Source organism: Capricornis sumatraensis, chromosome 2 (assembly GCF_032405125.1).
Source record: "Capricornis sumatraensis isolate serow.1 chromosome 2, serow.2, whole genome shotgun sequence".
Classification (NCBI taxonomy): Eukaryota; Metazoa; Chordata; class Mammalia; order Artiodactyla; family Bovidae; genus Capricornis; species Capricornis sumatraensis.
In genome coordinates this window covers 40,534-57,837 of record NC_091070.1, presented here as the reverse complement: position 1 = coordinate 57,837, position 17,304 = coordinate 40,534, and the positions used below count along the sequence as shown (strand labels likewise).

The window sequence follows — 17,304 nt, the reverse complement described above, 5'->3', positions numbered from 1 at the left end:
ATAGAAATTAAAAGGTAACTCCCAGTGATTCACTTGACTAGAGAAGATAACAGATGTGTTTTTTTTTTTTTTCCTTCAAGAAATGGTTGTCCTGGAAAATGCAGATGACACCACCCTTATGGCAGAAAGTGAAGAGGAGCTAAAAAGCCTCTTGATGAAAGTGAAAGTGGAGAGTGAAACAGTTGGCTTAAAGCTCAACATTCAGAAAAGGAAGATCATGGCATCTGGTCCCATCGCTTCATGGGAAATAGATGGGGAAACAGTGGAAACAGTGTCAGACTTTATTTTTTGGGGCTCCAAAATCACTCTAAATGGTGATTGCAGCCATGAAATTAAAAGACGCTTACTCCTTGGAAGAAAAGTTATGACCAACCTCGACAGCATATTCAAAAGCAAAGACATTACTTTGCCGACTAAGGTCCGTCTAGTCAAGGCTATGGTTTTTCCAGTGGTCATGTATGGATGTGAAAGTTGGACTGTGAAGAAAGCTGAGCGCCAAAGAATTGATGCTTTTGAACTGTGGTGTTGGAGAAGACTCTTGAGAGTCCCTTGAACTGCAAGGAGATCCAACCATTCCAATCTAAAGGAGATCAGTCCTGGGATTTCTATGGAAGGACTGATGTTGAAGCTGAAACTCCAGTCCTTTGGCCACCTCATGTGAAGAGTTGACTGATTGGTAAAGACTCTGATGCTGGGAGGGATTGGAGGCAGGAGAAGGGGATGACCGAGGATGAGATGGCTGGATGGCATCACAGACTCGATGGACATGAGTCTGAGTGAACTCTGGGAGTTGGTGATGGACAGGGAGGCCTGGCGTGCTGCGATTCATGGGATCGTAAAGAGTCGGGCACGACTGAGCAACTGAACTGAACTGAATGGCTGTATTGGCATTTAGTCTTATCGTCCGTTTAACCACCTCCCTTTAAATTAAAAAAATTTATAATTTGCTACTCTTGTAGCACCTTCATAAATATCTTTTTAAAAATAAATATTTCTCCACTTTTTAGATAATGTTCTTTTCATTTTTTGGCTGCACCATGTTGCTTCCAGGATCTTTGTTTCTCGACCAGCTACTTGGCAGTGAAAGTGCAGAGTCCTAACTACTGGACAGCCATGAAATTCCCTAGATGATTTTCTTAATGTAAATTCTCAGATGTGAATTTTATGATATTAATGAAACATGAATGTTTTTAAATGCCATGATGCCTGTTGCTTCCCATAAAAGTACAGATTTAAAAATTCCACTAGTGTTTGTCTCACTGTATCCTCATCAGTATATTCATAAGTCTTGTGCTAACTTAATAGATGAAAAATAGGATCTTGGTTTAATTTGTATTTTTTATTAGATTACTAGTAGGTTTGGATCTTTTTTGTTAGCATTTTACATGTCCTTTTCTATGACTTATTTTTACCCTTTCCTCATTTTCTACTGGGAGTCTTACTGTTTTTCTTATCAACTTGTCTGATATCTTTACATAATAGCTATATTATACTTTTTGTCACATTGTCACATATCCAGTTTGTCACATTGTTTCCTCAGATGTTTATCTGGCTTATATTTTTTGGAGACATAAGTTTTGAATTTTTACATTGTTAAACTAATCACTTTTCTTTTTCTTTTACTGCTTTTATGTCCAGAAACGTCCTTTCCGATTTAGATATCAAATAGGTTTTTTATTCTGCAAATATTCATTTTTTATATGGTATATGTTAACAGTTGAAGATCAAAATTTATTTCTGTCTTACAAATAAGTTTCCACCAGTTTTTTTTAAAGTCATAAACATCTCTGTTTATTGAACACAAACTTGGTGAGCAATGGTTCCAGCAGTTTTTATCCATACCTCAAATAACTGTCACAGAAAGTGTAAAATTCATTGTTCTTTCCCCGTTTTTTTGACTTCTACCAGTTTTTTAGAGAATAACTCTATCTCCAGCTGATGTGTGATTTCCTTCGTCATATGTTCTTTTTAATATGTCTAGAGATCTGTTTTTAGGCTATGTTTTATTCCATAAATCTGTGGATTTGTTTTGATATTCTTCTAAGTTATATAACTTAAATACAATATTCTTTTATGTTATTTAATTTTATGTATTTTGATCCCCGACAAGGCATGTAAATACCAAACTCATTGCTCTCCTTTTAAAAATCTTTTCCTTAGTTCCTCATGCCTACTTATTATTTTCTATTGTCAAATTTTATTTTTAATAGATAATATATTCATATGGTTCAAAATTCAAGATATACAATAGGGGAAACTATGAAATATACTCTTACCTTTGATGTGAGGTAGCTCCTCTCAGCCACTGCCCTTGCCAACCTAGACAGCATATTAAAAAGCAGAGACATTACTTTGGCACCAAAGGTCCATCTAGTCAAGGCTATGATTTTTCCAGTGGTCATGTATGGATGTGAGAGTTGGACTATAAAGAAAGCTGAGTGCAGAAGAATTGATGCTTTTTGACTGTGGAGAAGTTCACAGTTGATGCTTTTGTTGGAGAAGACTCTTGAGAGTCCCTTGGACTGCAAGGAGATCCAACCAGTCCTAAAGGAGATCCTCCATCCTAAAGGAGATCAATCCTGGGTCTTCATTGAAAGGACTGATGTCGAAGCTGAAACTCCAGTACGTTGGCCACCTGATGTGAAGAGCTGACTCATTTGAAAAGACCCCGATGCTGGGAAAGATTGAGGGCAGGAGGAGAAGGGGACAACAGAGGATGAGATGGTTGGATGGCATCACCGACTCGATGGATGTGGGTTTGGGTGGCCTCCAGGAGTTGTTGATGGACAGGGAGGCCTGGTGTGCTGTGGTTCATGGGGTCGCAAAGAGTCAGACATGACTGAGCAACTGAACTGAACTGAACTGATGAAATATACTGGCTTCTAAATAGCCCGTTTCCCTCCCAGAGGCAACCAGTATTATCAGGTTCTTGTATATGCATATACTGGCAAATTCAAGTAAATATTCTTCCTTTTCTTCATAGATAGTAATATTCTATAAACGTTGCTCAGCACCTTTCCTCTTTTCTCTTAATAATTTACCTTTTAGATCATTCCATGTTAACTACATAAAGAACATTTTCATTTTTGTGCTATGTGGTGTTTTATTATATGGATTTACCATAATTTATTTAACTGTTTTCCTGTTTTACTGGACTTGAGGTAATTTCTCATTTGCTGTTAAAATCAGTGCTTCAGTGATTGATCAAGTAATGTCATTTTGTATGTGTGCAAGTGTCTGTAGAGTAACTCTTAGAAGGGGATTGCTGAGTCAGGAGTGTATTCATTTTGTATCCTTGATAGGCCTTGTCAAATTGCCCTCCAAGAGGTTAAACCAAATTACATTCCAGTTGATTTTGTATTTACATGGTTAGGGTAACCAGACATCCAGATTTGCTTGGAATGGTCTTGGTTTTAGCACTGAAAAGCCCATGTCTGAGAAATCCTTCAATCCAGGGTAAACTGGGATAGTCATCATTCTTTTATACTTTCTCTGACACAGTGTGATAACATATTTCTACCTTCACATTAGCCTTTTGCTAATTTATATTACCCCTTCCCTCTTCTTCACCTCAGCAGATCCTGGCTTTTCTTTATCTTCCTCTACAGTGCCTGATAGACACGTGCTACTTTGGAAATATAGACCTTGTTAAGACTTATCCTGTAGTGTGGCATTCTAGATATGCTATGAGTAAAATGAGATGAAGACTGTTTGCCAAAGAAATATGTAATTTTTATAAAAAAAATAAAGTTCATAAATAAAAAATGGGTTTTGCATGCAGAAATTTTGTACTATATGTATTCATTCTTTTTTAAAAGAAATTATTTATTTTTGTCTGCACTGGGCCTTTGTTGCTGTGCACGGGCTTTTTCTAGTTGCAGCGAGTGGACTTCTCATTGCAGTGGCTTCTCTTGTTGTGGGGCATGGGCTTGGCATGAGGGCTCAGTAGTTGCAGCACAAGGGGCTTAGTTGCCCCATGGCATGTGAAATCTTCCCAGACCAGGGGTCGAACCCATGTCTCTTGCTTTGGCAGGTTTGGATTCCTAACCACTGGACAAAGTCCTGTATTCATTCTTACTAATATTTTCTTTAATGGCTCCTTGCGTTTTGTTTCATTTTTTAAGAAAGCCTTCTATGAGATTATTGTTATTATTTTGCTATGGTTTTTCTTAATGATACTTTTTAATTTTTAAATTGAAATCTTTGACACATTTCGAATATATCTTGGTGTAAGATGTGAGGTATGGATCTCACCTTTTTTTTCTTCAGATAATTACCTACTTTTGTCTGTTGGTTGAATAATTTATCTCCCCCCTGCCACTGTATTGAAATGCCACCTTTATCCTAGGTTAAATCCCTTTAAGTATTTGGGTCTATTTCTGGACTTTATTATTAATATATTCCATTACATTCTGTTTGTCATACAACAGTACCACTGTTTTAATTATTTATAATATGATTTAATATCTAGAGCTAGTTCCTCCTCCTTACTCTTTTCCAAATTTTCTTAGTTAGCTATTCTTCCTGGTTTATTTTTCCATCTGAATTTTGATGGAATTTGAGCCAGCCTGTTCATATTAAAAATTCCTATTTTTATTTTTAGTAACATTACAAAAATTATATTTTAATTTAGGGAGACTTTGACGCTGAATCTTCCTATCTGAGAACAAGTTTTCTTTTGTGGACCTTAAAATTTTTTTTTCAGGGGACTTCCCTCGTAGTCTAGTGGCTAAAAATCCGTGCTCCCAATGCAGGGGTCCCCAGTTAGACCCCTGATCAGGGAACTAGATCCTACGTGCTGCAGCTAAAGACCCCGCATGCTGCAACTAAGATCTGGTGTAGCCAAATAACTAGATATATATTAGAATTCTTTTACATATTTTCTTCATATAAATCTTATATTTATTTTAAGATTATTCCTAGGTGTTTTTTCATTTTATTATAAATTTAATCTTACCTCCTGTTAGATCTTCTAATGTGATTGTTCCTGTGAATTTTAGAATTATTTCTTCTTGAGCACTAAAATCCCTTTGAGAATAATTGATAATTTTCAGTACTCCTATCCAAGACAATGCCTTTTTTGTTTTTATTTTTTGATATCTCAGTAAGGTTCCCTAGTTTTTCTACAGATAGAATCAGGAACTGCTTATTATGTTATTCCTAGATTTTTATGAACTTTGTTGCTATAGTGGATTGGATCATTTTTTCCATTTTATTGTCATTAGTCATCGCTGATACATAGAAAATTTATTTGAGTATTTGTCTTACATTTACCCACTTGGAATCTTTAAGATTCTAAACATATTTCAGTTTTTCCTCTTGGCTTTTCAGGATGCAGATTTATATCATTTGTTAATAATGAAAGTATTTTTTCTTCCTTTTCTCTATATAGCTCTTCTATTTTACTAGCTATCTCTTGCATTTCTTGCTTTTCCCTCCCCCATCTCTTTCTGCTTGGCCAGAAATTTTAAAGCCATAGTAAATAATAACAATGATAATGGGTATCCTTGTTTAGTCCCTGACTTTTCTGGGAACATTGTTTTGCTTTATTTGTAGGACTCTTTCTAAATGAGCTATGGTTTCTCTATTTTCATTTATTTTCTTTTAATTTATTGGCCATGCCTCATGGCATGCAAGATCTTAATTCCCCAACCAGAAATCAAACCCATGGCCCCTGCAGTGGAAGCACAGAGTCCTAACCACTGGACCGCCAGGGAAGTCTCCAGGCTATAGTTTCTTTTAGATGGACTTTTAAACAAATTGAAAATAAAGTCTTTGTTATCTCTCAATATAATTTAAGATATTTTTTAGGAAAATAAATTTAAGGATGACCTCAATGTTTTATTATTGAAGTTTTTATTCTCATACAGTTGTATTATCTATGGATTATATATAGTCTAAATATAGTTAACATTGCTATTTGGCAGTAGGAAAATAAGATATTTTAGTTGAAAACTGCTTAGCTCTGTAAAAATTAGAATGTAATTAATTGTACTATATAACCACACTCAGAATAATTTAACTTTTTCTCTTTTTAACTCAGAAGTCACTTAGTGTACCTCATGTTCTTTCCCAGACATCATTTTTCGCTTAAAATGTGCAAGTACTAATTAATAGAGCTCCAGTTATTTGAACACAATAGCAGTAAATGTGACGATTATTTAAAATGGGGCCTTTTCTTTTAGAGTATTTAAAATTACATGTGTATTTATGTATTTTATCTAATTATAAAGTATTATTGAATTATTATGCTTTCAAGAATATTGGGGAAAAGACTAGGTCTCTATTACTCAATAAATACTTGTGTTTTGAAGTAGTCAAGAAAACCAAAAATATCTGGTCAGTTCAGTTCAGTCACTCAGTCATGTCTGACTCTTTGCAACACTATGGAGTGCAGCATGCCAGGCCTTCCTGTCCATCACCAGCTCCCAGAGTCTACTCAAACTCTTGTCCATTGAGTTGGTGATGCCATCCAACCATCTCATCCTCTGTTGTCCCCTTCTCCTCCCTCCTTCAATCTTTCCCAGCATCAGGGTTTTTCCCAAATGAGTCAGTTCTTCGCATCAGGTGGCCAAAATATTGGAGTTTCAGCTTTAGCATCAGTCCTTCCAATGAACATTCAGGATTTATTTCCTTTAGGATGGACTGGTTGGATCTCCTTACTGTCCAAGGGACTCAAAAGAATGTTCTCCAGCACCACAGTTCAAAGGTATCAATTCTTTGGTGCTCAGCTTTCTTTACAGTACAACTCTCACATCTATACATGACTACTGGATAAACCATAGCTTTGACTAGCTGGACCTTTGTTGGCAAAATAATGTCTCTGCTTTTTAATATGCTGTCTAGGTTGGTCATAACTTCCAAGGAGCAAGCATCTTTTAATTTTATGGCTGTAGTCACCATCTGCAGTGATTTTGGAGCCCCCCAAAATAAAGTCTGTCACTGTTTCCACTGTTTCCCCATCTGTTTGGAAGCACAGAAGAAGTTCATAGTTAATGTTTTCACCTAATAAGACTGAAGTTTTATCACAGAGCAATACATTGCTATACATATTGCCTGGAATAATTTCTAATTTGTATAACAAGTCCAAAAAACAAATATAAATATGACTTTCTATATGTTTCATTTTATAGCACAGAAAAGCATTTTATAAGGACTCCAGTTGTAGAAAAGCAGATATACTTTCCTCTTCAGCACTATCCAGTGAACAACATGGTAACAGGTAATTTAAAATAAAATTTAGAGTCAACTCAAGTAGGGAAGAAACAAGGGAATATGTTATACAAAGTATAACTCCCCTGCCATACACAGTAATAGGAGACCTCATTCACACATTAAAAAAATTAATCTGCAGAACTGACCCCAAATAGGCCCTGTATTTCCTGTGTTAAAACGCTGGTCTACTGGTAAGGTGGAAACACATCCGTGTTTACATAAGACAGTTCCAGTTTATGCCTGTTGTCCTGGTGTCAACTTTTGCTCTTAAGTGTCCCAATTTGGAAGATTAATTGTATAAAATGTTAGTGTTAGTTGCTCAGTCATGCCCGATTCTTTGTGGCCCCCTGGACTGTAGGCCCCCAGTTTTCTTTGTCCATGGAATTCTCCAGTCAAGAATACTGAAGTGGGTAGCCATTCCTTTCTCCAGGGGATCTTCCTGACTCATGGATCAGCTCTCCTGCATAGTAGGCAGATTCTTCTAATCTGAGCTACCAGGGAAGCTAGATAAATTGCTTGAACAACCCTAATTATATAGTTTCCTTTGAGAATCTGATGAAACATAGGTCTCTTCCCCTAAGCATACATACATACAAACGTAACACATAAACTTTATATATAATTTAAAGAGGCTCACATGTGCCCAGAAGCCCTTTCATGGGTCACCAGATGTTGAAAGACTCCATATTTAGGTTTTCTAGTGCCCAGCGTAAAAAGAAGAGAGTTAATTGAGGCTGACATTGAGAGGGCGCAAACAAAGGAACTAGTTGAAAAGTGGCCGTTGAAATTTGAATAGTGCTGAGTGAGGCAAAGTAGGAAATATTATTTGAATAATTTAATGTGGGTAGTATTTAGTAGGGTCATCGTTAATTTTAAAAATAGAGGATTAAAAAATTGTTTTTAAAACACTACAGTTAAAATGTGTGGACTTTTGGATGTTTCATTATAAAATCATTTGTATATTTATCGTTTTATCTTTTTTAGCATTGTCATAATTACCTCTCGCAACTAGTTTACAAATTCATAAATGTCTTCTGTCATATTACTGTTCCTCTAACTAAGTTTATCTATCCACTTGTTTTATTAGTTTTTTCCTTCTATTCATTTGAGTAATATAAATGGCCTTCAGAAAAGCAATTAAGAACTTTGAATGTGTAGTTTGGGGCTGAGTGTTGGAGATACCAAAGAAAACTTCTATTCCAACTATGATAGTAGCAAAGTCAGTTCTGGAACTCTTAGGGGCAACTGTTGGCTGCAAGGGACAGTGAACTAAGAGGATGTACAGTTGCCCTTTGGACAGCAAGTGTTTGAACTTCTAGGGTCCACTTATATGAGGGTTTTTAAAATAATAGATGCTACAGTTCTGCATAATCTGCAGCTGGTTGAGTTTGCAGATGTAGAACCGCAGATAAAGAGGAACATTGAATCTCTAGGGCTATACACTGTAAGTGGATTTTTGACTGCTGAAAGAGTTGGCACCCTTAACCCCCACATTATTTGGAGGGTCAACTGTACTTAAGTACTACGGTTGGGAGTAGCTGGTTGCTGCCTAGATTTTCCCTAGATCTAAATATTCACATAAGATGTAGGTACCTTAAACATGGATGGTTATGGTATAGTATTGGTACTGATTTTGCTTCAGGCAGCTCCATCACCACATACTAAATGTCTTTTGCTTATTTGGATTTACTGACTGTTTGATAATGTAAAGACCAATAATAAATATTAAAATCAGCCATACAGTAAAGACATATGCTTAGACTTGGACAAGTAACAATGCTATTCTATATCTCATCGCCATCTTAATGTTTGAAAAGACATGGCAGTGTTATATAAAACAAACTAAAAAAGAACTGTGGGGATATCTCTGGTGGACCAGTGGTTAAGACTCAGTGCTTCCAATACAAGAGGCCTGGGTTTGATCCCTGGCTTCCCAGGTGGCGCTAGTGGTAAAGAACCCACCGGCCAGACATGGGATTGATCCCTCAGTCAGGAAGATCTCCTGGAGGAGGAAATGGCAACCCACACTAGCACTCTTGCCTAGAGAATCCCATGGACAGAGGAGCCTGGAGGGTTACAGTCCACAGGGTCACAGAGAGTCAGATGCAATTTAGCACACAGGCAGAGAGCTAGATCCCATGAGCCACCACTAAGATCCAGTGCAGCCAAATAAAATTACTAAAAACTGTAAAAATAATCATTACTCATCTTTATAATTTTAACCTGTGGTAAGCTGGTATTGATTTTATTGGTAGAACTAAAATCTTCTAATTTTTTAATTTGTGAAGTTGAATAATTATTTTTTTCTTTCTAATACTGCATTAAATTTAAAAATAGTACTTTCTTAAAAGAAAGTTTTATTTAAAAAATAATTTAATTGTCTTTAATTTTGACATAAAGTGACAGTCTTTCCTTTTTTATCATGCTCATTTGCCTGTAGAGGAAGAAATAACTTCCTGTTGAGAAAATCAGCATGTGTTAATTGAAAATATAGGGCAGTGGTAATCTAATTGAAAATGTAGGGCAGCAGTATTCTCATTTAGGCAGCATTAGCAACATTTGTGACTATAACTTTACTGTCTCTTCCTCAAAATGGGTTGAGTTCAACTCAGTGAATGTTAAATATCTTAAAATAAATCTAATTAGATGTCTGGTTTTAGAAAATACAAGTTGGAGCTATACCCTAGAACAGAGTTTCTCAGTCCTGGAACTGTCATATATGGCATTTTCAGTTCAGTTCAGTCACTCAGTCATGTCCGACCCTTTGCAACCCCATGGACTACAGCACGCCAGGCTTTCCTGTCCATCACCAACTCCTGGGGCCTACTCAAACTTGTGTCCATTGAGTCAGTGATGCCATCCAACCATCTCATCCTCTGTCATCCCCTTCTCTTCCTGCCTTCAATCTTTCCTAGCATCAGGGTCTTTTCAAATCAGTCAGTTCTTTGCATCAGGTGGCCAAAATATTGGAGTTTCAGCTTTAGCATCAGTCTTTCCAGTGAATATTCATGATTGATTTCCTTTAGGATGGACTGGTTGGATCTTCTTCCTGTCCAAGGGACTCTCAAGAGTCTTCTCCAACACCACAGTTCAAAAGCTTCAGTTCTTTGGTGCTCAGCTTACTTTATAGTCCAGCTGTCACATCCATACATGACAACTGGAAAAACCATAGTTTGAAATTGATGGACCTTTGTTGGCATTTTAGGCCAGATGATTCTTTGTTGTAGAGAGCAACCCTGGCCAGTGCCCATTAGATGCCAGTAGCACCCCATCCAGAAACATGCCCCTCTCCACCACATGACCCCCATGTTGTGACAACCAGACGTATATCCAGGTGTTAAAAGTGTCCCATAAAATATCAAAGTGTTTTTGGTCTGTTTTTTGTTTATTTTTTTGCTTTTGACTGGAATTAAGTTCTCTCAGTCTGCTGTCACTGGTTATAACCATAATAAAAAATTCTGACTAACAGCTCCATATGTGGCTTCCCAGTGGCTCAGTGGTAAAGAATCTGCCTGCAATGCAGGAGATGCAGGAGACACCAGTGTGATCTCCGGGTCAGGAAGATCCCCTGGAGGAGCGCATGGCAACTGACTCCAGTATTCAAGGTGGAAAAAGCCTATGGACAGAGGAGCCTGGAGGACTATGGTCCACAGGGTTGTAGAATCAGACATGACTGAAGCAGCTGAGCACATATAGTTAATAAAAAGGAAAAGAATAAGTAAGAGTGATAAATTTATTGCAGGCAAAAAATCTCAAGCCTAGACCCCCTTGCATTAAAGTGTGAAGTCTTAACTCTTGAACCACCAGGGAAGTCCCCAAACCAAAAAGTTCTGATAATTAAAAGCTTGGGAACTTATAAGAGATACTTTATTAGTTATATATTCAGTTCAATTCAGTTCAGTCGCTCAGTCGTGTCCAACTTTTTGTGACCCTATGGACTGCAGCATGCCAGGCCTCCCTGTCCATCACCAACTCCCGGAGTTTACTCAGACTCATGTCCATTGAGTTGATGATGCCATCAAACCATCTCATCCTCTGTTGTCCCTTTCTCCTCTCACCTTCAACCATCCCAGCATCAGGGTCTTTTCAGATGAGTCAACTCTTCTCATCAGGTGGCCAAAGTATTGGAGTTTCAGCTTCAACATTAGTCCTTCCAATGAACATTCAGGACTCATCTCCTTTAGGATGGACTGGTTGGATCTCCTTGCAGTCCAAGGGACTCTCAAGAGTCTTCTCGAACACCACAGTTCAAAAGCATCAATTCTTTGGTGCTCAGCTGTCTTCACAGTCCAACTATCACATCCATAAGTGACTACTGGAAAAACCATAGCCTTGACTAAACAGACCTTTATTGGCAAAGTAATGTCTCTGCTTTTGAATATGCTGTCTATGTTGGTCATAACTTTTCTTCCAAGAAGTAAGCATCTTTTTATTTCATGGCTGCAGTCACTGTCTGCAGTGATTTTGGAGCCCCCCCAAAACAAAGTCTGCCACTGTTTCCACTGTTTCTCCATTTATTTGCCATGAAGTGATGGGACTAGATGCCATGATCTTTATTTTCTGAATGTTGAGTTTTAAGCCAAGTTTTTCACTCTCCTCTTTCACTTTCATCAAGAGGATCTTTAGTTCTTCTTTGCTTTCTGCCGTAAGGGTGAAGTCGTCTGTATATCTGAGGTTATTGATATTTCTCCCGGCAATCTTGATTCCAGCTTGTGCTTCTTCCAGCCCAGCGTTTTTCATGATATACTCTGCATTTAAGTTAAATAAGCATGGTGACAATATACAGCCTTGATGTATTCCTTTTTCTATTTAGAACCAGTCTGTTCCATGTCCAGTTCTAACTGTTGCTTCCTGACCTGCATACAGATTTCTCAAGAGGCAGGTCAGGTGGTCTGGTATTCCCATCTCTTTCAGAATTTTCCACAGTTTGTTATGATCCACACAGTCAAAGGCTTTGGCATAGTCAACAAAGCAGAAATAGATGTTTTTCTGGAACTGTCTTGCTTTTTCAGTGATCGAGCGGATGTTGGCAATTTGATCTCTGGTTCCTCTGCCTTTTCTAAAACCAGCTTGAACATCTGGATGTTTACGGGTCGTGTACTATTGAAGCCTGGCTTGGAGAATTTTGAGCATTTCTTTACTAGCGTGTGAGCTGAGTGCAATTGTGCAGTAGTTTGAGCATTCTTTGGCATTGCCTTTCTTTGAGATTGGAATGAAAACTGACCTTTTCCAGTCCTGCAGCCACTGCTGAGTTTTCCAAATGTGCTGGCATATTGAGTGCAGTACTTTCACAGCATCATCTACCAGGATTTGAAAGAGCTCAACTGGAATTCCATCACCTCCACTAGCTTTCTTTGTAGTGATGCTTTCTAAGGCCCACTTGACTTCTTCACATTCCAGGATGTCTGGCTCTAGGTGAGTGATCACACCATTGTGATTATCTTGGTAGTGAAGCTCTTTTTTGTACAGTTCTTCTGTGTATTCTTGGCTCCTCTTCTTAGTATCTTCTGCTTCTGTTAGGTCCATACCATTTCTGTCCTTTATCAAGCCTGTGCATGAAATGTTCCCTTGGTATCTCTAATTTTCTTGAAGAGATCTTTAGTCTTTCCCATTCTATTGTTTTCCTCTATTTCTTTGCATTGATTGCTGAGGAAGGCTTTCTTCTCTCTTCTTGCTATTCTTTGGAACTCTACTTTCAGATGCTTATATCTTTCCTTTTCTCCTTTGTTTTTCGCCTCTCTTCTTTTCACAGCTATTTGTAAGCCCTCCCCAGACAGCCATTTTGCTGTTTTGCATTTCTTTTCCATGGGGATGGTCTTGATCCCTGTCTCCTGTACAATGCCGCAAACCTCCGTCCATAGTTCATCAGGCACTCTATCTATCAGATCTAGTCCCTGAAATCTATTTCTCACTTCCAGTGTATAATCATAAGGGATTTGATTTAGGTCATACCCGAATGGTCTAGTGGTTTTCCCTACTTTCTTCTATTTAAGTCTGAATTTGGCAGTAAAGAGTTCAAGATCTGAACCACAGTCGGCTCCCAGTCTTATTTTTGCTGACTGTATAGAGCTTCTCCATCTTTGGCTGCAAAGAACATAATCAATCTGATTTCGGTGTTGACCATCTGGTGATGTCCATGTGTAGAGTCTTCCCTTGTGTTGTTGGAAGAAGGTGTTTGCTGTGACCAGTGCATTCTCTTGGGAGAACTATTAGCCTTTGCCGTGGTTCATTCTGTACTTCAGGGCCAAATTTGCCTGTTACTCCAGCTGTTTCTTGTTTCCTACTTTTGCATCCAGTACCCTGTAATGAAAAGAACATCTTTTTTAGGTGTTCATTCTACAAGGTCTTGTAGGTCTTCATAGAACTGTTGAACTTCAGCTTCTTCAGCATTACTGGTTGGGGCATAGACTTGGATTACTGTGCTGTTCCAAGGTTTGCCTTGGAAATGAATAGAGATCATTCTGTCCTTTTTGAGATTGCATCCAAATACTGCTTTTCGGACTCTTGTTTACTCTGATGGCTACTCCGTTTCTTCTAAGGGATTCTTGCCCACAATAGTAGATATAATGGTCATCTGAGTTAAATTCATCCATTCCAGTCCATTTTATATTGCTGGTTCCTAAAGTGTCGGCATTCACTCTTGCCAGCTCCTGTTTGACCACTTCCAATTTGCCTTGATTCATGGACCTGACATCCCAGGTTCTTAAGCAGTATTGCTCGTTACAGCACTGGACTTGGCTCCCATCACCAGTCACGTCTATAACTGGGTATTGTTTTTGCTTCTACTGCATCTCTTCGTTCTTTCTGGAGTCATTTCTCCACTGATTTCCGGTAGCATGTTGGCCACCTACCGCCCTGGGGAGTCCATCTTTCAGTGTCCTGTCATTTTGCCTTTTCATACTGTTCATGGGGTTCTCAAGGCAAGAATGCTGAAGTGGTTTGCCATTCCCTTCTCCATTTATATATTGCTATGTAACAAATTGCTTCAAAACTTAGCTGCTTAAGACAGTGAACACATTATTTTATAGTTTCTGAGGACCAGAAATCCAGGAGCATCTTAGTTGGATGGTGGTAGATTAGTTGCTAAGTTGTGTCCAACTCTTGTGACCCCATGGACTGTAGCCTGCCATGCTCCTCTGTCCATGGGATTTCCCAGGCAAGCATACTGGAGTGGATTGCTGTTTCCTTCTCTAGGGGATCTTCTTGACCCAGGAATAGAACCCAGGTGTCTTGCATTGCAGGCAGATTCTTTACTGAGTGAGCTACGAGGGAAGCCTTAGTTGGATACTTATGTCTAATAATCTCTCTAGTAAGGTTGCAGTCAGTTTGTCAGCTAGTTTGCAGTCATTTTAGGGACAGAAAAATCCATTTCAAAGCTTATGCATATGGTTGTTGGCAGGCTTTGGGTTCTTGTTGGTTTTGGCAAAAGGCTTAGATCTCACCAAGTGGACTTCCATAAGGGCTGTTCACAACGTGGTAGCTTGCTTTCCTCAGAATGAGAAATGCAATGCAAGAAAGAGTGTGTTGAAGACGGAAGCCAGTGTCTTTTCTAACCCTATTCTCAGAAGGGACGTATCATTACTTCTGCCAAGTGCTGTCAGTCATACAGAACAATCCAATTACAAAGTGGGAGGAGCCTACACAAGTTTATGAATACCAGGAGATAGGGATCATTCAGGGCCATTTGAGGGGCTGACTACCACAGACTCATATAGAATTGTCCACCAAGAATGTCTTTCTCAGGAACTCTCTTTTCTTCCCAATTATTTTGGGTTACATTTTCCAAAACATGAGCTAGTTCCTACCCCAAACAGTTGCTTTGGGAATGAATACCTGACTTGAGCTGGACCAATCAGTTCTTTGGATTTCTAGACATGGAGCGCAGCAAGTCATGTCGTTCTTATTCAAGTGACCATACCTCTAAGATAAAAACTTGAGAGCTATTGGTGGCCGTATTTTCTACCCTGTAAAGAGAGTCAGCTTGTGTTGAGAAGAAAATTAATTTAAATTAATATGTATAGGAAAAAACTGGAGATCAGTGAGACGGCCATGAGAGCTAGTTATTTCTGAGGCTAAGCAATATGTATGCCTTTCTCATAGTTTGGTTGATACAGCAGTAAACTCACCTTCAGCTAGTTTATTCTTTTTTAATCTTTTAAAATGGATTTTTATTGGAGTATAGTCATTTTACAATGTTGTTTTTGTTTCTGCTGTACAGCAAAGTGAATCAACTGTGTGTATATGTGTATCCCCACCTCTTTGGATTTCCTTCCAGTTAGGTCACCACAGAACGCTGAGTAGAGTTTTCCGTGCTCTGTGTGCAGTAGGTTCTCATTAGTTTCTGTCTAAGCTAGTTTAAATTGGGTGTCTGTCAATTTCAGCCTGAAGTCCTAACTACTTCAAAAGTGCTACAATAATCCAGTTTTAAATCGTAAATGTCCTATCCTTCTTTAACTTGCAGGAATAATTTTATTAATACAGTAAATATTTAAAACATTTATATCCTCCATCATATCTTTAGAAACTTCACATAGTATGTATGTGCAGTTAATTAAATGCTAATATTTTAATGCACTACTTTATTTTACACAGAAATCTAGCCATTAGGCAAGGACCATGAACAATATGGGGTATAGTAATAGTGCTTTAAGAGATATTCTAAAGTAAATGGTTATGTTTAAAATATCTATAAAGATTCTAATGAGTTTTATTGGCCTCATAGTTAATTTATTAACTGAATTTATCTGTTATTATAAACAAACTGTATAGATATACTGTTGATGGTGGTGGTCTAAATTCAGTCATCTCTGAGCTTTAGCAGAATTTTTTTTCATATGGTATTTACTTTTAAATTAGGTTTCAATATTAGTATAAGCCACAAACATTTATATTACACATAAAACATTATCACTCAGATAAGCAACTGCTATCAAGGTAATATTACTCAAAATCATTGAGTCTGTAAGCTCTTTCCATTCAGGTTTTCTTTTTGATTCTCATATCTATTTCAGATTATTAATGACATTGGAATTACTCACACCTACAACCTTTGTTGACTAAGTTGTGATATCCGTTTTCCTCTTAATTTTTTATTAAAGACTGTTATCTCAGTGTTAGCAATGCAGGAAGGTGTTGCTTGCCCTACTAGGGAAAGCTGTTTGTGTTAGTAGCTAGCTGGATAGGGAGTTCTAAGTGATTACATTCTAAGCCAGACACATGTCCCAGTTATTTTGGTCTAGGTACTTTTAAGTTCCAGCCCTAACTGGTACATCACACTCTCTGTAGTCAAAGTGGCTAATGAAGTATCTGGTGTTTTAAAAAGAGTATAAGGCTAGGGGTAGTGGTGAAGAGGCGAGGAAGGTGTTCCCCGATAGTTACCATGTTTTATGGAGAATATTCTCACTGGTATTTCTTCTTTTTACTTCTTTTCTAAAAACATTCTTTGGAAATCTTAGCTATAATAAATCAAAGACCTTGAAAAGGAGATAGTATGAATTTCTAATATATATATATTCTATTCTGTAGGTTATATATCAATTGATGCCATGAAGAAATTTCTTGGGGAGCTACATGACTTCATTCCTGGAAGTTCAGGTTATTTGGCATACCATGTTCAAAATGAAATTAACATGTCTGCAATAAAAAACAAATTAAAGAATAAGTATTAAGTTAAATATTGTCTTTCTATCTGGACATTTATTTTCTGTAAACTATTACCAAAGATGTGCATATTTTTAAATTCTCCTCTTTGGGACAGGAGGTTGGGGGAATGGGGAAGAATTCTTTCTTCCTCAGAATGTACCTTTAGAAATTCAGAATCATTTTGGCTCTCTGTTTTTACATTTGGGAAGGCCTTTTCCCCCAGCTTGTAAGGTTATGTCCACAAATTCTGAGTACACAGTTGTTATGGAGTAATTATCGATGAAACATATTTCATGAATTCTCAATGTCTCTCCCTCTGTCAGATATTCTTTTGACTTTAATGTTCTATTAACTATATATATATATATATTTAAGTTTAATGCTGTAAATGATAAGTTTTATGATTCTGGTCATCTTATTTTGATTAAAATCTCAGAATATGATAGT

General features: G+C 37.6%; 1 protein-coding gene across 1 annotated transcript in view; it reads left to right on the top strand.

The window, feature by feature from the left end:
- Positions 1-16,883, top strand: part of TERB2 (telomere repeat binding bouquet formation protein 2) — a 39,303-nt gene extending 22,420 nt beyond the window's left edge. The window contains exons 6-7 of the mRNA XM_068991610.1: positions 7,134-7,222; positions 16,741-16,883. Coding sequence (XP_068847711.1) covers positions 7,134-7,222; positions 16,741-16,883 — 232 coding nt within the window. The remainder of the gene's footprint in view (positions 1-7,133; positions 7,223-16,740) is intronic.
- The last annotated feature ends 421 nt before the right edge of the window (positions 16,884-17,304 follow it).